The sequence below is a fragment of the Miniopterus schreibersii genome, assembly GCF_964146895.1.
Source record: "Miniopterus schreibersii genome assembly, chromosome: 15".
In the NCBI taxonomy this organism is placed as follows: Eukaryota; Metazoa; Chordata; class Mammalia; order Chiroptera; family Miniopteridae; genus Miniopterus; species Miniopterus schreibersii.
This window is the reverse complement of record NC_138115.1, coordinates 4,086,586-4,107,724: the sequence shown is the minus strand read 5'-3', so window position 1 is coordinate 4,107,724 and position 21,139 is coordinate 4,086,586. Positions and strand designations below refer to the sequence as shown.

The window sequence follows — 21,139 nt, the reverse complement described above, 5'->3', positions numbered from 1 at the left end:
GAGAGGGTTAGAAAGAAATCCCAGGGCAGGAGAGGGGAAGAGGCCGAGTCATTAAAGGAGTCGCCCATGGTATCCCTTTTCTTTCCAAGGAAAAGGTCTTGCAGCCTGAACACCTGATTTATGCACCGTCTGCTTATGCTCACCTGAGCTTAGAGCTTTCCCAGAAGTTTCCATGTGGCCAGTACCCGCTTTTCCAGCACACCATGAACCCTGTGGCCTGGGGACCTTGTGACCCCACAGTCCCAAATCATGTCACTCCGCTATCTGACACCCTCCCGTGGCCGAGGGGTATCTCTCCCACCTCCGTGACGCACGATCATCAGGCTCACCTATGATCTTGTCTCTCTCACATCTTACTGCACAGCCCGGTCAGGCTCCTCACCCCGGGAAAATGTACCAAGTTCATTACCATGTCCATGCACTGCCCACAGAACCACTCTTCCCTGGAATGTCATCTCCTGTCCCGTCTAAAGGCCACCTGCCCTGCCAGCTCTAATTTTAGTTATCCTGCTGTGTGAGTCCCACCCGGCCCTCCCCCAGCCGCCTTCTGAACACTTAGCTATTGCCACGAAGCTCCCTTTCGTGTGCCTGTGCCTGGGCTTTGCATGTTTACCTGATGTAATGTACATAATCCCAGTGCCCTATTATATGTGCCCTACCGTGTGCGCACTGTTATTATGTCCATTGTCCAGATGAGAAAACCTGAGTGTCAAAGATGTTAAGTAACTGGTCCAAGATCACACAGCTACCAAGATTCTATGGTGTCCATCCCTTGCCTCCCTCCCAACATAATATCTTGTCCCACTTTGCCTCTTACTCTGTATGTTCTAGCCACACTGCCTTTTATATTTCTTTCTTAAAAAAAAAAAAAATTAAAGTCAAGCTGAGCCCCACCCTTTGCACTGGTTTGGTCAGAATTCCTCCTAGAATCCACAGGACGGGTCCCGCTTCTCATTGTTTTTCTCCTCCCAGAAACCGCCCTGGCTCACCCCGCCTAAAACTGCACCCAGCTTTTCTGGATCCTGGCCTCTTATTTTATGTTCTTTGAAGCACTGTCATTTCTGGTATTTCCCCATTTATCTGTTGTTTATTTGTTTTGCTAGATGATCCCATTGCAACAGAAGCTCCATGAAAGCAAGGGCCTGTCTGTGTTGTTCACAGCTGACTTCTCAGGGCTTAGAACGATGCCTGGCATTTAGTGGGCACTCAAGAAATAGTTTTTAAATGAACAAATTACTCCAATATTTATCAAGCTTTTAGCTTCTACTTTAGGTGACCTCTTTAAATTACAGTGTTTATGGCATGTACAGATCGCACCCTATAACTTAGCCATTAAGTATGGTTTTATGTCTTACACTGTTAGCTACCATTTCATTCACATGCAGATTCCACGTGTGTGTGTGTGTGGTCAACCACTGACACGCAGGAACTAGTCCTGGGCTTCCAGCTGGAGCACGTGGTCAATGGACGTTTGCATTTCCTCCTTCATGGCAGAGAATTTTGTGATTCAGAGTGAGGTAGGTGGTGCTGAGTGCACTTTTTTCTGCTTTGTTAAACCCTACTCAGAAAATATCCTGAGTCCAGAACCAAGGTTTTCAGGTGTTTCCATGGCTCCTGACAACTCAGCTACCCAGAGGCATTTCTAGGAGGTCCTAGGCTTGTAACCCTCAGGCTGGAAAGAGTCAGAAGTCACAGATGTGAAAAAAAGATGAACCCCTTTGGAGATTACCCGATGCCTGGTTGAGCCTAGGAACTGAAAGAGCACGAACCTGGGAGATCTACGGGCAGAATGCTGGGTGGTTGGACAGCACAGTTTGTCTGGAACACATTTTCTTGAATTTTAATACTTGAAGAGATCTTTGGGAATTATCCTCAGAAAGAGGGAGAATTTCTCTGATAATGTATCAGGGTACATGTAACAGGTGAATTGGAATATAGGTGAATTGGGCTGCCACAAAGCAGACAGACAAAGACAGACAGACAGACACACACACACACACACGCTGATAAGTCCAAACACATTTGCTTACATGGAGTTTTAAATTATCACAAATTTATTGTTATATACCTGCCTCATTTTAGAGAAGATTCAAATTGTTGACAAATATATACAACATTCAAGTTAGCATAAAAAATGGAAGTAAAAAAAAAAAGATAGTAAGGACGTAACATAAAATGGACCTTGGTGGAAGCTAAAAACCATATACATATTTTATGGGTGAGCCATAAATTGCCTTCAAACTTTCTTGCCATCAACACCAAATCGTTATTCAGTTTCAAGATGTGAATGAACGACCATCTAGTATCTCTCTCGCTGATACCCGAGGCCAGTGAGCAAGCACAGTGCATTCAAACAATAGTAGCAAACTCATTATAAATTTCTAAAACAGGACAATATTTTGAGTTCTTAAAATGGTCCACATTCCTTTTCTTATCTTTTTGCAATAGTCTTAGGAGAAGAATCTTGCATTAAAAAACCTTTCACTAAGCAAGACATATTCTAAGTATTGGAGCATTTCCCCCTTTTCTTGCTAATTGCGAATGGCAGTGAGTAGGTGGTCTGGACAAAAGGTAAAGACATGAAAACGACCGGATGGAGAAACACTTACATTTCATCTGTAAACGTGATTCCAAAGTACTCCTTTTCCTTCAGGTTGAAATGTGAGGCCACGAGGTCCAGCAACTCTCTTGACAACAGCTTGGGCTGGAAGTATAAAAATCTGATTAGAAACAAACCGGTTGTCTCTCTCTCTCATTGTTACCACCTTCCTCTGCCCAGAATCATTTAAAACAGCTTTTGTCTTTAAATACCTTTTTTAAAATATGCTTCTTTTAAATTGGTATTTTCAGCGAGTGAGAGGAAGGGAGAGGGAGAGGGAGATAGAAACGTGGATGAGAGGCATGGATCGGCTGCCTCCTGCACGCCCGCTGCTGGGGATGGAGCCCCAAACCGGGCATGTGCCCTGACCGCCCACCCCCGGGCCCAGGTCAGTGGGCGACAGAGCATTCCCTGAGACTGGGAGGGAGAGGAAGTGGGAAGGGCACAGCAATGCGACCGGCCTTTTCATGTATCTGCCATTCAGCCCGGTACCTCACTTCTTTCCTCTAAGGTAACACTGTGCTTGCTAATGCTTCGATACTTGGAAAACCCCTCCTTTATAAGTAGTATGGTGCTAGTGACCAAGACAAGGACGATTACACACCTCGCTGTTGGACTGGTGGACTAACTCTGCTTGGTGGACCCGCTGAAAACGTCGAGACCCAGCTGCGGGGCGTCACCGACAGAACTAACGGCAGCAGCGATTCCCCGGGCCAACCCCATACCCATTACCTCGCTCCTTCCTCCCGATGGGCCTTTGAGGAATGGGTTCTTATTTTCCATTTTATGGATGAGCCAGCCAAGGCCAAGAGGAGTTAAGCAGCTTGTAGGAAGCGCCGGGGTTTGAACCCAGCCCTGTCTGCTTACAGAGCCTAAGCGTTCATTTCTCTGTAGGGAGCCACTGTCCCCCCTGTATAGACGGTCATCACTAGTACTTACTGAGCACCGGTTAGAGGAAGGGTCTACCCTGTGAGCTTTCAGGCAGCACTGGGCTTGAGGGAAGACGCCAGCCTGTCTGAGTGGCTGTGGGTGCTGCACTAGGAGGGGTGGGAAGAACAGGGGTTTGCAGGAGGGTGTTCGAGGTGGATTCTGTCTGAATTTTGAGCCAAACAGTTTAGGGTTCATTATGATGGCTGGAGGGTTGAATGTGTGCAGTTGGGGAGGAAAGAACAGTCATGATTAGAGAGGAAAGAAAGAAAAAGAAAGAAAAAAAGAAGAGAAAAACAGGCAGAAATCTAGATTAAAATGTCTACTGTGGTGAAACTATTGTTGGCTGTGCTATTTTCATTCTAACTGAAGCCTGTGCGTAGTGGGGAGGGACAAGCCGCAGAAGGGGGAAAAGTTTAGGTTTGGTCAAAGGAACGAATTCCAGCCCCAGCTGCAGGTGGGGCTGTCAGCAGGGACGCCCATGATTTTTAAGACCCTTGGTGCAAAGTGTTGGGTAAAGAGAGAGGCACCAGCAATGAACGTATCATCACTCATGTAGTCCCACATATTTTACAGAGAGATTTCATTCCTGTATAGAATTTAGCTTGATTTTAACCGTAATTCTGTGAGAAGACGAGGGAGGCAATGTAATCACAGTTCACAGTTTATGAAACTGGGTATTTAACTTGGACAGTGTCATGTGGCAGGAATGTGGCAGAATGCAGATTTTCAGCTCAGAATAACCCTTTCAGGGAGCATTATGTTCCCCAATTTACCAGCAAGAGATTCAAAGAAGTCAAGTCACTTGCCTGGGGTCTACAGCTACTGAGTGTCAAAGCTACGATTGGGACCCCAGTATCTCTGAATGTCACCAAGCTCTAGTGACACACAGACCAGGTGTTTTGACTTCAAAGCCCCCTTTCCTCCTCCATCAGTCCTGAGTCACAGGCTTTGAGGCACAGACAATCCATCAGCCTGAATGCAGGCCATGAAGTCACAGAGGCCCCAGGATGTGCTATCCCTGCGTGGACGACACCTACCTGAACCAGCAGCTCCAGCCGCCTGTCATCCAGGAGGTGCACCTGGCAGTGCCTGCCTTCTGTCATCTGTGGGGACAAGACAGCAAGAGCGGTGTCAGGGTCGGGCTGGCAGGAAAACCCTTGAGCTCAATTTATCATTTATTTCACATGTGAGGTGCTCAGCCTAAGAATGGCTTCACTCTGGTTAATCACCAGGCTTGGTCATAAGCAGATTTATTACATGGCATTAGCTCTTGGATTTTTAAAGACGACAAGAATGAAAAGCAGAGATGACTCAATACATTGAAAAAACAATACCTATACATGTACGCAAGATTTTATTATGAAAAGCAGGTTTCCTTCCCAGAGGATACTACTAAATATTTAAAATATTTAAATCAATATTTTATTTTTCAAATGAAATGGCTTTATTCATTGCTGTGTTTTAATACATACAATACATTCATGATTATAAGAAGAAAAACATATGATTCTAAAGTTAAATTGAAAGCTCCCATTTTTGAAACTTCTGCCCCCTTTAGCAGTGTATCACCACTATAATAAAGAACAGTTAAGATACACAGTTAAGAACTGTTTGATGTATAAATTTCCAATTATACTTAATTTTTATCACTTGTAACTTTACTGGAATGTTCTTTGTAACATATTTGACCAATGCACAGAATGCGGATTCCCCTTGACCAGCCCATGCTCCAGTCTTCTGACCTGCTGAAACCCCAGCCCTGGCAACTGGAGGGTCCTCACAGGCCACCTTTATATGGACTGTCAGACACATGCAGTGCATATTGTTTAAAACATTCATATTAAACGTTTTACTTGAATATGGTTACATTGGCATGTTGTTCTGAAAATGAAGCAACTACTCTTAATGTTTGTGCTTACGTGTGTGTAACTACCCAGAAATTTGGTACGTATATATATACATGACTCTGTATGTGTACGGTGCTGTGGGGTGTGTGATTTTTCTCATTTTCAACTCAAGTAGAACTATGTTGTTTCTTGAGATCTTTCCAATGCCAACACATATAGACGAACCTCATTCTTTTTAAAGGTTCTATAGTATCAACTATAGTGGACATACAGTAATTTAAGGAGACTCCTGCTGAGAAACACTTAGATTGTTTTCAGTCTTTTGTTATTACAAGAACATCACAATGAGCTCTGTGCACCCCGCTTTGCCCACAGATGTGTCATTGCTGGGTCACTTTTGAAAAGCAGGGGCAACATTTGTCTCTCAGGTGTGGTATGAAACTGTAAGACCTGGAGGCTCAGATACGTAGGAACCTAATTTAAAAAGAAACCACGACCGAGCGCCGTGTCCTTAGCATCTCTCTGCGGCTGTACTTGTATCCTCTCCGAGCTGCCAGCACAGCGACCTCTGGGGTTGGGGTTAGTACCTCTAGCTCCACACAGGAGGAAACTGAGGCTCCGAGGGGATAAGCCACCTGATTCCAATGTGAACAATGCCAGTGACCCCATGACTGCACTTACGCTTTTGACTCAGCTCTGCTCTACAAGTCTACAAGCCAGCTCAGTTGCAGCCTGTGGCACCCTGGAGATGTGGCCCGCAGGGACAACTGAAGGGGTGCTAGGGGTGACCGTACCGCCCGGCCACGAGTAAGCCCTGAACTCTGCAAAGCTAAGGCCAAATACACGCCTGGGTGGCAAGGGGAAAGGGAACAAATCTTCGTTCCAGGCACTAAGCTGTGCACTTCATGTGAGTTATCTCATTAAAGCTCCATAAAAGTCTATGCGGTGGCAACTTCTGCATTTTACAGACACGGAAACTGAGCGTAAGGTAACTTATTCAAAGTTACCCAGACGAGAGAAAAGTCAAGTCAAGATTTAAATTAAAGCTACCTTTTTTTCTATTTTCGTATGGGAGGAAGTAAATAAATGTGTCAGTTCAAATCATTTTATTTCTTTTGTAAAACCACCTAAGGAAACCAAATACATGGCCTATGGAAAGATATAATAAAATAATACTCAAAGGACCAACTCACAGCGTGAATCCATTAAGGAAAACGTCCAAGCTCAAAATACTTCACGCTACTCTGTTGCTGCATAATGCAAACAAATTTTTTCCCTGATTTTAAAAAAAGCATCTTTTCTCCTTTCCAATTTGCTTTGGACCTCCCTCGGACTAAATGCTTTTTTTGTCAACATTTAATTTCATCCTTGAAAATTAAACTAAATTTTTTGGGGTGTCTGCCCTTCTGAGCACAAACAGGGGCACTGGCGGCCGTATTTGTACAACTCGGTCCTGCTGCCTTGACCGCGGCTGATTGGACCAGGGGCGCACACCCGACCCAAGCTGAGCCAACGAACCCCAGGGCGGGGACTCTGGAGTGAGGCCGAGGAGGTGACAGTGTGGTGCTGGGAGGCGGACACTGTCTGCCGTGGGGGGGGAAAGAAAGGAGACCTGCAGCTCCTCAGAGGCAGGAGAGTCACGGGGCCGGGAGGACGGCTGGGGAGGGCCGCTGTCTGCGTCCTAACGTCTTCTCCTCACTTCTAGTTCCTTCCACGGGGCCAGGTGAATTTTTGTCCTTGGGTTCCATGAAACACTCCTGTATTCCTTCAATAAACCCCCTTTTTTTCTCTCTCTCAAGCTAACTTGAGTTGGATTCTGCGTCTTCTAACTAAAAGCATCTTTACGAGATACCACAGGTATCTGTACCTAACCCAAGGCAAAGGTTCCCAAAGACGGACCCCCCAACGATGTCATTAACATGGTAACGCTGTCACTCATAATCACCGAGGCCGCCACCAATGACAATACAAGGGCCAAGGGAAAGGCCGACATTTGGGAGGAGGGGCTCTGAACAGACCCCTCGCTGTGTGACGTGGTAAGAGGCACAGGCTGGAGAAGGCGGCGCAGGTGAGGGAAAAAGCACCACGTCTCGCCCCCCACGCCCCCTGCGACTGTCAGCGCCCCCAAGCCCTGTGGACAGAGGCTGTGACACCAGAGGGCCGGCCTGATCATCGCCAGCCGCAGAGAGGCCGCCCTCGCCCCTTTCTTAAACTGAAGGTTGAAAGGTGCTGGATGTATTTTGTTCATCGGGACAATGCTCATAAGTAAATTATAGTTGACAATACAAGAAATCAGGAGATGCCACTTAATAAAAGCCGAGATGCAGCATTTCAGCCTCTGCAGAAGCCGGGGGGGGGGGGGCATCTCATCGCAACGACGAGGGAAGGGAGGCCTGAGAAATGATGCGACTTGCACAGGGGTGCCAGGCAAAATCCGGACTCAAAACCATATTTCGTCTCTTCGTAGCTGTGCTACCTCGGAGAAGCCTTTCTGAGCCTCGTAGCCATGTCCTGTTCGCTTTCCCTCTGACACCCTGAGAGTGAAACCAACCACTTCTGAGGGCCACTCTCATTATAGTCCTTATTTGCCTGAAAATTAACAAATAAACAGCTAAATCTTCCCTTAATCTATCTAGTCTCCCATTTAAAAAACACAAGTTTTTTAATGGGAAGACTATTTCCTAACCCATTTTAAAGAAGATAAATGAGAGGTAAAGTTAACAAGTCAGTTATCAAGCACAGGGCAAGAATATTCTCCAGAACTGATGGAGGGGGGCACTGGTTCCTGGGTGCCTTCTGGGTGCCTTCCAGGAGCCTTCTGGGAGCTTTCGGGGTGCCTGGCACAACCAGGCATTTTAGTAATAGGCAATCATACACTATGCTTCAGGTATCGAACTAAGCACTTTAACAGTGTTAACATAGTCAATCCTCATGTTACTTGCATGAGGTAGATAGTCTTCATGCCCAAATTACAGGTAAATGAGACTGGAGAGATTATAAATAACAAGATTCACAAATGGCAGAACTAGACCCAAACCCAAAGCCCAAGCTCTTCAGCACCTTGCTGTACACATGGTGCTCAGCACACTACAGAGTATTGGGGGGGGGACACCCCCCATACAACCCTTTCTGATGGGCTAGATAAGTGGGTAGAAAAGGGCAAACCAAGTGTCATAAACGCATAAAAAGTCATTTCAGTTCCAGAGAAAAATGCTTTGACTACTAGTAGTTGGAAGTGTAGCATTTATAATGGACAGAATCTTGAGGGCATCTAATGACTGCCGCTGATTTGAGATCTGGGGAAACTAAGGCATGGGTCTGCCCACCACACAGCTTGTTAAGAGGGGACCTAGGGTTAAAACTCCGGACTCTGGCCTCGGGGCCAGAGCATAGTGTTGTGCACAGGTCATTCAGCTAGGAAATAATACCATCTTAATCAAATGCACTTCTCCCCTGCAGGAGAATTTTTTTTAAATTAAAGAAAAACAAAACCCTGTAACTACAAAAAAGAAAACCCCAAACAGAACATTTCTTATTTATTTAAAAAAGTAAGTGCCACTGATGTTTTATCTTCCAATTTTAGCAACAAGGAGTTAATTTGTAAGAAGCTACTCATGGCTCACAATGACTATACCCATAAATACAGAATCACTTAAAAATAATGAAAACAGAAACTAATCTTATGGAGCATATTCAATATATTTAATATGTAGTAACTCATTTAATGTTATGAGGTAAAGATATCTATCACCTTTATTTTACAGTTGAAGAAACTGAGGCACAGAGACGCCAAGTAACTCGCTCAAGGCCACACAGCTGTTAAGAGGCAGAGTTGGGATTCCAGCCTCGGCAGGCTAGCTCCCGAGCCCGGGTTTGTTGCTACCCCGTTTTTCAATGTAATTATCACCCATGGAAGAGATGAGATATATTGCCTTTCCTCTGCACGTTCTACTTGATTGTCCCGACCATTTGCTTTCTTTACAAAAGCAGGAGTTCTGTAATTCCCCTCAGGAGGACAGTAGACGAGCGTTTCTCATTACAAACTGCCGTCTTTCGGACGGGAGAGCCGACGGGAGAGCCGCGTCCCGGGTGAGCAGCTCAGCCTGCTCCTCCCGGGCGGATGCCAGGCCGCCGCGCTCCCGTAAGGAGCTCCAAGCACGCACCCGCTTCTTCCCGTGGACGCTTCTTCTGTCTGGGCGTGAAACCGTGTTACCCAGAGTCACTTTTGAACCCCCAGCGACCATAGAACAATTTCAGATTTGACCCCTACCCAGTGACAACCAAAAGCTGCAAAGCCTCATGTGGAATCACCACAGAAAAGCGATCTCTTTGGAAAGTTTCCCCAAGCGCCCCCAGACTCGAGGCCCTGCCCGCGGGCCCTCCACTGACCCCAGGAATGCTGGGGCTCACTGTGCTTGTGGGGTCGGTACCCCCCTGGGCGTGTGGCCAGCTGCCAGCGGGCCTCGGGGTAGCGCTGCTGCTGGCGAGGGGCCGGCCATCTGGTCAGCGGTCAAATGAGGAAGAGCAGGAGGGAAGTGAGAGTCGGCCCCAGGCCAGGCCTCGGGCTTCCTGGAGCGCCCCGATGTGCGTGTAGCCCATAGCGGGGTTCAGTCCGGGTCACTAACCCCCTCCTCCAACCCCCGGCCCGCTGACTTAGGAGAGGAGAGAGGGGAGAGGTGGGAAGCCTGAAGGCAGCACGCGTGGGCCGCGTGGGGCCCTAGGAGTGCCTGGGCCCGCGTAGAAAGAGCAGGGAGTGACAGCTGTGGAAAAGGCCAGACTCCCGCACCTTCGCTTTTGCTTCAGTAGTTCTTTGGGACACAGAAACTTTGCTAAGGAAGCAGCAAGCGTCCCCGCCCTCCACTCCCTTTTGACCTTCTCTGGAAACTTCTCTCAAGGCCTCGAGTCTGGCCCTTTTGTGAGGGCCTGCCTCACAAAAACAGCTCCCAGGGACTTTTCATGGGGTTTTTCACCCAGAGCCTAGCCCACCGTCACCCTCTGCCCGGATGGAGCCATCTACCGGGCTCCATGCTCCCAGCTGAGTCCCACGGTGGTCCAGTCTCGGTGTGGCCATGCGAGTGATCTCTCTAAACACAGACCAATCCCTCTGCGTCCCAGCTTAAAACTGCCCAAGGCTTCTCCTGTAGCAGTGGCGAATCTTCGCCTGGCTGACAATGTCCAAGTTACCTGTTCCCCACCCTCTATGATTATTTCCAACCCATCCGCCTTGCGACACACCAGCCACCTTTTTGGCCTCAAAATGAAAGCTTGCTCCTACTTCAAGACTTTGCGTATGCTGTTCCCTCTGTCCGGACTGCCCTTCCCCTAGATCACTGTGTGACTGGGTGCTTTCAGACCCTACATCAAATGCCACCATCTCCAAAAGGCCTCTCTGTCCTCAAATGAAGTGGAGCCTGGCCACGCTCTCGTTTCTTTCTAGCTAGCACGGCTCTTCTTTCCACGTGTTTGCTTACGCTCCTCTGCCCTTCACCACCAGAGCGTGGATTCACGGGAGGCCTTGGCTGATCCCCACTGTGTCCCCAGGGCCTAGGGGGTGCCTGGCACGTGGTGAGAATGTGCTAAATAAACATCTGGGGAGTGAAGGAAAGTTAACGATTCAGGACGTGGACACGGTGAACAATGAAATAAACTCACAATGATTTAAATTTGCAGAGCATAATGTCCCACGAGGATGTTCCCAAACACCCCCCAGCCTTGCCCGGGCAGACCTGCACATAAAAGCCACCTCCCCCCAGAGACAGGCGGCTGTGAAGCTCCTCACAGGTGAGCCCTCCGGGGAACGGGAGAGGCGGAGGCAGGTATCTAGGGCGCTCTTACTTTGGGATCTATTGAGTGGACGGAGCTTTATATTTCACCCAAATGATGTCAGCCCAGCTGAACAAGGCCCCTTTGTGTCCTCTCTGGATGTTGACTGAGTCTGAGCTGTTGGAGCTCGCGCTGCAGAGCGCCTGGACTGACACAGATGTCCCCAAGTGAGCCAGCTGGGATTTTCCCGAGGGCTTCAGGGCGCCTCCCTCCGACGCGCAGTGGCCGGGAGCTGCTTTCTCAGTATCGAGAAATGATTCTCTTGGCTTCTATTAAGCGCTTGCTGTATGCCCCAGGAGCACTAAGCACTTCAGTCGTACAGTACCTCCCTTCACGCTGCCGACGGCCCAGGAGGTACGGCGGGTTACTACTTAGACTTTATGGGGGCTTTGAATTGCAGAGAGGGTCCCGTGGCTGTGACTGCAGGGCCCCAGGCTCTGGAACATCTCCTGAAGGTTCACTGGAGATGGCGGAGGAAACGAGACCAGAGAGGGGAAGGGAGGGAAGGGGCAGAAAGGAAACGGGGGGGGGGGAGACATGGGAGTGACAAAGAAGGGGGGCCCTGGCCAGCGCAGCTCAGCTGGCTGAGCGCTGTCCCAGGCACTGAAAGGTCATGGGTTTGATTCCTAGTCAGAGCACATGCCCAGGCTGCAGGTTCAATCCCCGGTCAGTGTACATGCGGGAGGCAAACCGATTATTTCTCTCTCACATCAATGTTTCTCTCTCTCTCTCTCCCTCCTTTCCTCTCTCTCTCTAAAAAAATTTTTAAAAAAATTAAAAAAATTTAAAAAAATCTTATTTATAAAAAAATGAAAAAGAAGGGGAGAATTCAGTTTACCAAAGACAAAATTAACTCTCTGCCCCAGGAAAAATGTTAATGAGTAATGGCAGTTGACCTTGAGCCTGGCCACTTAAATTCACTCATAACAACCCTGTGAGGTAGATTCTAATACTAGCAGCATTGTGTGGATGAGGGAATTGAGGCTCAGAGAAGGCTCACGACTGCCCCACCCCACAAGGTCAGGGCCAGGAAGAGGCGGATCCCGAGCCCGATGCCAGGGTCCACGCTCTCTACTGCTAAGCTGTATTCCTTCTGTTACAGTTCCCATCCGATGGGCCTTATACACTGAATCGCACCGAGGGACTTCACGTATTTGATTGCCAAGCACAGAACTGTTCTGGAAAAGCAGGAGCTGGATTCCCCAAACCACAGCTGCCTGGTTCAACTGGAAGCAAGAAAGAGGAGAAGCCAGGCGTCCGCAATAGCTATACTCGGCCATCTCCTGGCCCTGCTCGGCCTTCTCCTGGCCCTGCACTGAAGACACAGGGGCACCTCCTGAAAATGGCGTCTGTTTACTATTCATTTTCTTTGAGCATCAGGATGGAATTCATCCCACCTGTTGAGTTGCTGGCCCTGTCCCATGGATGTGAGCACTTTGGGTACAGGACGATACTGACCAGTTATGCGTCCGCCTGGGCCGCACTCCATATTACTCCGGGCTTAAGAAGTACTCTAGCACACAGTGCAGGTACTTCTGCATGGAAGAGCTCTGCCATGTGCTCATTCACTCACTCAGCCAATGTTTACGGAGCATTCCTAAGTGCAAGCTCTGCTCTGGGTGCTAATATCCATCCGCAAATGAGAGCAACAGGGCCCTGTCTCTGCAGCTTGGCCTAGTGTGCAGGTTTCTGACTTTGGCACTACTGATATTTGTGGCTGGAGGCTCCTGCACGTTGAAGTGTGTGTAGCAGCATCCCTGACCTTGTCCAATAGGTGCCAGTAACACCCCGCCCCACCCTGCTGCCTCTGAGACAACTAAATAAGTCTCCAGATGCCACCAAGTATCTCCTGGGGAACAAAGCCATCCCTGGTTCAGAACAACTGCTCTAGAGGTAAAAAGAAGAAAGGAAACTATTAACAATTAAAAAGGTATTTTCAGATAACAGTAAGGGCTTGAAATAGCTCAGTTGGCAATGGAATTAATTTTTTTAAAATCCTCACCTGAGGATATATGTGTTCACTGATTTTTTTAGAGAGAGGGGAAGAGAGACAGAGAGAAGGATATTTAGTGAGAGAAACATAGATGTGAAAGAGAAACATCGATAGGTTGCCTCCCGTATGTGGCTCCACCAAGGATTGGACCCGCAGCCTAGGTGTGCGCCCTGACCCGGAATCAAACCTCAGCTCTTGGTGCACAGGACCACGCTCCAACCAGCCGAGTCACACCGGCCAGGGCAGAATTAATTTCTTAGCATGTGCAAAACTTACTTCAAAACTCACTGCTTACCCGGGAAACATGAGAAATAAGGAGGTTGGTGGAGAGAACTTCTCCTGAAGCCCTGCTCTTGCCAAGTGACTCCCCGTGGAGCGGGAGGACCCCGCTGTGCACAGCAGCCCTCAGCCGCGGCTCCTTCCTGCGCAGGGGCTGGGGCCCAGCGGAGCGGGGCTGCCACGGACCCCCCACAGCTCCAGCTCCCTGGCAGGCAGCTGTGCTCAGCTTTGGCGGCCGCTCCCTGGAGAGGGGGTTCTCCTAAACGACAACCCCTTATCAGCTTATAGCCTGACCTCTCCTAAGGCTGGCGAAAGAAAGGCCAGGTCTCAAAGGAAGAAAGAAAGAACAAACCTTTTAAAGTCTGGAAATGAAGCTATCAGGGGACACCAGCCTGGTGTCCATGAGGAGGGCACAGGATTTAGATTCAAGAGGCTTGGTTTATGTCCCAGCTCTGCCACTGAACTCAGCTTCTGCTTCTGTGAAATGGGAATGATACGAATCAATCTCATTTAGCTTTGTTTGTCTCCTAAAACCTACCCCAAAGGCACAGATGGTGATCCTGTCACCAGTTATTCACTATTATTGGGCAGAATTCGGGTGTCAGGCGTTGTGCTGAGTGCCTGACACACACTCTCAGCTTTACCCTGGTGCAGAGAGGACTCGTCCCAGTGGGAACGATTTGTCAGCTGTCTGCTGCTATAATGTTAACAGTAAGTGGTTATTTTGAGTTGGATAAATGGTTATTTTTCTCAGGAAAAAAGTCAAACTGTCATATTCAAATTGAAAATCAATCCACCAGTTAAACCCTGGAAAGAGCAGGCAACCTAATAGCTGGGGGTTAATCCCATTTTAATCTCTCAGTGATAAATCAACAGGCTTACTCAAAATCCCCATTTTTAGCTGCCCAGGTGCCCAAGGCTGGGAACTCCTGCAAACTCTTGCTCCTTGTGTGACTTTTGTTTTCTGTGGTCCGTACACAACGGCGGCGGGGCCGGCCGCTTCTGTCCTCACCAGCAGGCTGCGGACATGCCCGTGTGCCGCCTGCTGCGTCTGCGTCACGTGCTGCGAGACACATTTTAGCCATGGCACTCTCACAACCCCGAAGTAAACGTTTTGCCCTTCATTTCACACCGAAGAAGCTGAGACCCAAAGAGGTTGAGAATAACTTGCCCGAGGTTCCCAGCTAATAAGGGGCAAAGCCAAGTTCAGCAGAGTCGCCAAATGGCAAGGGGGAGTCTCAGGTCCTCATCGAGGAGGCTGCGCTTGTCCGGCTGGGGACTTAGACCAGGCGCTGAGGGGAGGCGGTCAGATGTTTCTTTTCAGAAATTCATGCTGGGTATTTCTGCTGCTCCTTTCCCGGAAGCAAGATCCTCTTCACTTAAAACCAGTTGTTAGGCTGTATTTTTAGATGTCATGGTACAGTATCAATGAGTCAAAGAGAAAAAACCCGGGAGGGCACTGACACTGTAAACAGGGAAAATCACAAAGTGTCACCAAGAAAAGCCAAGAGCACAGCCACGGGCTGCGGGGTGTGGGGTGTGGGGTGTGGGGTGTGGGGTGTGGGGTCGGGGCTAGTTCTTGTGTGCAGTTCAGGTTGACCAAAAATGAAGTTCTCCGGGTGCCTCGTAGAAAATGGAAATTTTGGCCTGGGTGATTATGCAAGTAGCAGACACCCTGTGGTTTGGAAATTTTCTGCTTTGCCAACTGTCAGTTTTCTCTTTTCCCGTGAAAAACAGCCTGTAGGAAGGAGCAAAAGTACTGCGTTTTTCAAAAACTTAGAAGTAAAGGCAAGCACAGCCAGGATGAAGGGGTTTTAAAAATAAACTGCAGTACTTGTGTTACTGATATTCTAGGTGCTGTCTTTTCACTTGGGATTCTGGGCTGAATATAAGCCATCCACAGAGCAAACAAATCACACATATTACCCTGGAAACCTAAAAACGAACAAAAATTAATTAGAAAACCCAAACCAACTTTACTCTAATTTCTAAGTACATACTCGTTGTCAGAGTTTCCATGTTTTGATTTTCCGTCAGTCCTGTTAGAATGTCTCTGACTCCTGCTTTTCAAAGTCTCTTTGTTCTTTGTGGTCCTTACATAGGTGGAGGCTGAAGTGAGTCCCAAGGGAATTTATAAATAATACAAACCCGTTGCATTAGGTCCAGAGCCCCAGCTCGGCTGTGGGACTCTCCTCTTTGAGGACGGGATTTAGAACAGCATCACCAAACTTTCAAAACGGAGAAGTCAAAGTTATTTGGGACAATATAGAAAAAATCTTAATCATTCCCTCTCATTCCCTCTCAACATAGATGCTTCTAATATTTAATGAAGAGACATTGTTGTCATCTAATGCACACTGTGTTTTCAAATGTTGTGATTCAGTCTTTTTTTGAAGCTAACACAGCGTAAGAGGGTTAAAACAAAGCTGAAAGGTGACAGGTCAGGGAGACAAAAGAAATATAAAACAGGAGCCTGAAAACATTCTGGGGGAGCATCAGGGAACACAATGAGGGACAAAGAATCCTTCAAGAGAAAGTGGTGACGTGGAGCCCTCGAGAGCCCACCGCCCCATATTCACGCTGGTTGTTACGCACAACCAATATTGAAAATTAAAGTGTATGAACTTACAGTGAAATAAATTACTTTAAAAGCAAAGGTAATAAGTGTTCAAAGCTCGTCACTCCTCCCCCCCCCCAGCACTTCGCTGTTATCTTTGCTCTGGAGGTGATTTATGTCTACTGACTTTGTATGGTAGCGAGGGTGTGCTCATCTCTTTCCAGCTCAGTAACACGAAAACGGTCAAGGTGGGAGTGTTTACACCACGGAAATTGGCAAATGCTACAAATCGGCTCCCTTTCTCCCAGAGAGCTGGTTGTTAAACACTGAGAGCGCGGCACTGGAGAAGCTCAATGGGAGGGGGAGGTGTGGGGCAAGGGAAAGCATGAGGTCAGGATGTTGAGGCCATTGAGAGACCATGTGGCAGACATGAAGGAAAAGAGACTGCAATTTCAGGCAGAACTGTGTTCAAAGCTCAGCACACTTAACTTTCCTAGGACTTATTTGTATATCCCTAAAAAGGGACTAATAATTTCTCCCAACGAGTGGCCCTGCTCATGATACCAGGCATAAAAGGTGACCCTTCAGCAGTGCTGAGGGCCGAGGCACTGATCTCCTGCACAGTGGAAGACTCATGTATAACTACATAATTTATTATCATACTTCAAAAAAAAAATTCCCAGTGGGCAAGCTCACCACTGAGGTTCTCCTGACTCAGGACTGCGCCTCATGCTCAGTGTCATTTGCTTCTCCTGCTCTTTTGCCACCAGAAAGTAAGTTTCATTTACCGCTGCTTTCCTGTCTCCTAAGAAAGTGCCTAGCCCATCGCAGGGCTCAATAAATATGTGAGGATGAATGAACCCCCCGCTCCACTCCTGAGTTTTCTACCCACTTCTACTGTTAAGATCTCATTGGAAACTCAGTGACTTCTTTGCCTCTTAATTACCAGATTCCAACCAGCTGTGCGGCTTCTGTCCTTCTGGGATCTATCACACCTTTGAACTCTTGCCCCTGCTAAGGGAGGCCACTGGGACCTGAAGGCATCAGTGAGAGCTGCTTCCAGCTTTTTCATTCATCAGCAGAATTGAGCCCATGTCATTTTGCTCTGTTGGCAGGTTTTTCCCCACTTCTGTTCCACTCTGTTCTAAGCTCAGTTCCGTTCTGCCTCCATTAGAAGGGATGAGTCTTGTGACAAGAGATCTCATCCAACACTTGCCGTATCCAGGGAACCAAATATTTACCCCCTGTGACCCTGCCTCAGCGTTATTTCTTGGACTTGCTGTTCTGGAGCATTTCTGAAGGGCTGTGATGGGCTGGGTCATTTAAACAGCATGGATGCTGCTGGTAAGAGTGGCCTGGATAGTATACTCTGCACACTCACTGGGAAGTCATTAAGTCCCGAAACTTCCAGTGCTTTTTCCATCACACCTGCTTTAGTCAGCAGGATAATGCAGGGTGGAGCTGCCCACTTGGCCACTGGTGCAGGGCAGGGTTGGGAGCAGCCGCTCGGAAGTCAGATGGGCATAATGTTGATCCCAGCTCTGCCTCTAGCTAAGTCTCTGCTGGAGACTCCAGGCAGGCCACTCACCCTCTCTGGGTAGCTGCTGTAAAATGGGAATAATTTTGTCTAGTGCATTGTAAGCAGTCCATAAAAAGCAGCTATTAGTAATTTTTAAAATACATATAGTGTATTTTTTACGAAGTGTGAGGGTCAAGAGCATAGGCTCTGGAGTCAGACAGACTTGGGTTTGAACCCCAGCTCTGCTCTTTAGTGCCTGTGTGGCCTGTGCAGGGGACCTCACTTCTCTTGAGCCTTGGTTTCCTCATTGGAAGATAGGGATGATCATAGGAGCCCCTCCCAGGGCTGAGAGGGTCACATAAGAGTATATGCAATTTTCAATAATATTATTATGCTTTTCACTAATATACACCCAGCAATTGCTACAGACCCCTTCAGGGTGGATGCTCTCCAGGGCCACGTGCAGGTGCTGAGCAGGCGGTGAGCAGGTTCGGCTCTGCCCCTGAGTCTATGGAAGAGAAATAGCTGGCAGCTCTGGCCCTGAAAAAACTTGGTCCGAATGTCCCAGTCGGCAGTAACCTCACCCAGGTTGTCTGGAGTGCTTTAAACTTTCAGGGTGGCTTCACCTTTCTCTCCCTTTAAACTTTACAAGTTCTAACGTGCCAAAAGTGTCCTATCCCCATTTTATAGATGAGGCCATTGAGACCCAAAGAAAGGATGTGACTTCTTGTGGTCCAAGGCTCCAGATGCAGGAGTTCCTGCTTTCTACAGCCCTAGACAAGCTCTGGGTCCTTACAAAAGTACTCACCAAAAAGTAAGGTTTAATAAAACCTGAAACAAAATCTTAAATACAAGCCAGCTCTGCACACAATGCTTCATCTTGTGCATTTCATGGGGAACGCTTCGTGACAGACACTGGAATTGTGAAGAGAGGCAGCTCTCCTCACCCCAGCACAGCCTGGCGGCCTTGAGGGCTCCCCCTGCCAGTCTCAGAAGCCTGATATTCTACTGAGGTCAATGAAAAGAAGTGCATTTTTAAGAAATTGGAGTCTTTATAACAGCCCTGGAGATAAAAGTCCTGGTTTTTATGGCTCGGGAACAATTATTCTAACTACTACCAGCCTTTTAGAATCCTGGGGGGTTTAAGGCACTGAAACAGGGAAGACTTTTATCACAGAGAAGTGATTTATTTAAACAAGAAAAGTGGTGCTGACAAGGACTGAGGGTGAGGGACATAGGTGGGGACCTGCCAGAGTCAGACGAACCCTGTCACCCCCAGATTTCCATGAATATTGTGCCTGAGAACTGGGAATATTTGTAGAATGTTCTACTCTGTTCCATTATAATGCCCTTCTTTTTGTGTTAGCCAGCTGACATTCTGCTTAGTTCCTACAGAAATCCATGCTGTCTCCTTCCTCTGCAAACACAATGGTAAGTTACTAATAAAATTGCATTGAAAACAGCCAGGACTTTTTTTTTTCTGTAATTGGGTGTTACTTTATTTTATAATTTCTTCCTTCTGATTATGTAATACCCAATTTCTATAAAATTGTGAACATTGTCCATTTTGTTGGCTTCATTCATTGTTTTGTTTTGTTTGCTTTCCAATGAATAAGTATTTTTTGAGTACCTACACCGTGTCAAGCTCTCGGCGATAAAATAGGGGCTGCACATTTTGTTAGTTGGTTGGGGAACTAGACCTGAATCTTATGCCACAGTGGAAGTGACCAGAATTATTTTTCCTTGATATATAGATCATGAGATATTTCATGACCTGCCCACTTTCCCAATCAAGACAGGGCTGAGGCAGGGCTAAGGGATCAATCTTTTGCATCAGTGTCCAGTAGCACTCTCTGTGATGACAGAAATGTTCTAGAGTGGTGGCTGTTGGGTATGGTTGACCCTCAGGTGATGGAGCTATGACCAGGTGTGTCAGCTTCAAGGACAGGTTTCAGAGGAAGAAAAAGTAAAACACGTTGGTTTCGCAGCCACTTTAATTACTGGCTCTGTGCCTTGGACACTTGATCAAGCCTTTCGAGCCCCAGTTTTCTCATTTGTGAAATGGGAGGGTAATATTATCCATATTGCTTAGCACATACCTCCTCACCCGAAACCACTGAGGTTTCCTTCCCCTTTCCCCCCCTGCTTGTGACAACCATAGGAGAAAATAAAGGGGTGGGATTGGGATTAAACAATTTGGAAAAACTTTTTTAGAAAAATTCTGCTCTTTCCCCCTGTCTGTGAGATAACTCAGGTTGACACAGTTATCTGTAAGGCCCAGTAAACTGTGCCAGCACCATTCCTACCAGGTACCTCGACTCAATGAAAACCTAGGTTTCACTGTGGTTAAGCAGGGGGTCTGCAGTCTCATCCTGACCACTTTATCCAACATGTGGCTACCACCCATTCACGTATTCACAATCACTACTGAGCTCCAACTCTGTGCCAGGCTTTATAATAGACCCTGGCCAATATAAAAGACTGTAGACAAAGTGTTCCTCCCTTACAGACTTGCTGGTTACAGTGACAGTCAACAAACAAGTGAACCAGCCAGTGCAAAAGATGGCTCCAGAACTATAATGGCCCAACCTCCGATGGCGTGAAAGGAAGGTTAGGTTAGGAGTATTAAATGCATTCTTGACTTACGATATTTTCAGCTTACGAAGGGTTAACGGGTAATGCCGCTGTAAGTCAAGGAGCATCTGGACGAAGACAAGAAGGCAGAAGAATGGGATGTGGGGGGATTGTCGCTTAGAGCAGTGGGGAAAGGGCTATTGGAGGGAGTTGCTGTTACCCGAGATGAGAATGATGAGGGGTCAGTCTTGGGAAGACCTGGGAAAGAACTTTCTAGGCAGAGGGCCAACAAATGCAAAAGCCCAGTGCTCAGTTAGGTTAAGACATTGCTGCACAACATTTTCCACTGGCATACTCTTAAGAGCCTCTCTAGACACCCCCAATACTGTCCTCCTCCATGACATGTTAATGCCCCAGATATATTATGTACCTGTTGAGTAAAACTGAGCTTTGGCGGGACACAGACTCTCAGACTAAGGTTTTTCCCCCCCTCAAGAACCAATTTTCACTCCCGTTGAGAGTGAAGTCTCACCATTGAGAAGGCACCGTTTAAGGACAAATGGCAGCAAATGTGGCTGGAACTTGGTCACTAAAAGGACAAGTACAGGAGACAAGGTCAGAGTTAATGAGGGGGCTCATCACAGGCTCGCAAAGTGTGGCCCCGGACCAGCGCACCGCATCGGTTAGAACTTGCAAAAAATGCGGAGTGGCGTCCAGCCCCCTGTGATTTATCAAGTCCCCCGGGTCACTCGGATGCATCCTGGAGCCTGAAAACCACTGGGCCATATCACCCACTGAACGCGGGCTGTTCCAAGCGCAGCAGGAGGTCCCTGGAGGCTTTCAGGTGTGGGAAACGTGATCTGGGACATTTGGAAAGGAAAGCTCCGGTCACTGTGAGACGAGACTGGGGGAACGAGGGAACAAAAATGGAAGGGGAGAAATAATCCAGAAGACCTGTGCATTGCATTGGTGCCCATTTCTAAATGGAGATACAAATCTGACCAACTTCACAGGGTTG

At 47.7% G+C, this 21,139-nt stretch overlaps 1 protein-coding gene across 3 annotated transcripts in view; it reads right to left on the bottom strand.

Annotated features, from left to right (window-relative positions):
* Nucleotides 1-21,139, bottom strand: part of FRMD4B (FERM domain containing 4B) — a 304,300-nt gene that overhangs the window by 110,526 nt on the left and 172,635 nt on the right. For all 3 annotated transcript variants that reach the window (XM_081160523.1, XM_081160521.1, XM_081160522.1), the window contains 2 exons: nucleotides 4,567-4,632; nucleotides 2,610-2,704 (listed from right to left, as the gene is read on the bottom strand). In XM_081160523.1, coding sequence (XP_081016649.1) covers nucleotides 2,610-2,704; nucleotides 4,567-4,632 — 161 coding nt within the window. The remainder of the gene's footprint in view (nucleotides 1-2,609; nucleotides 2,705-4,566; nucleotides 4,633-21,139) is intronic.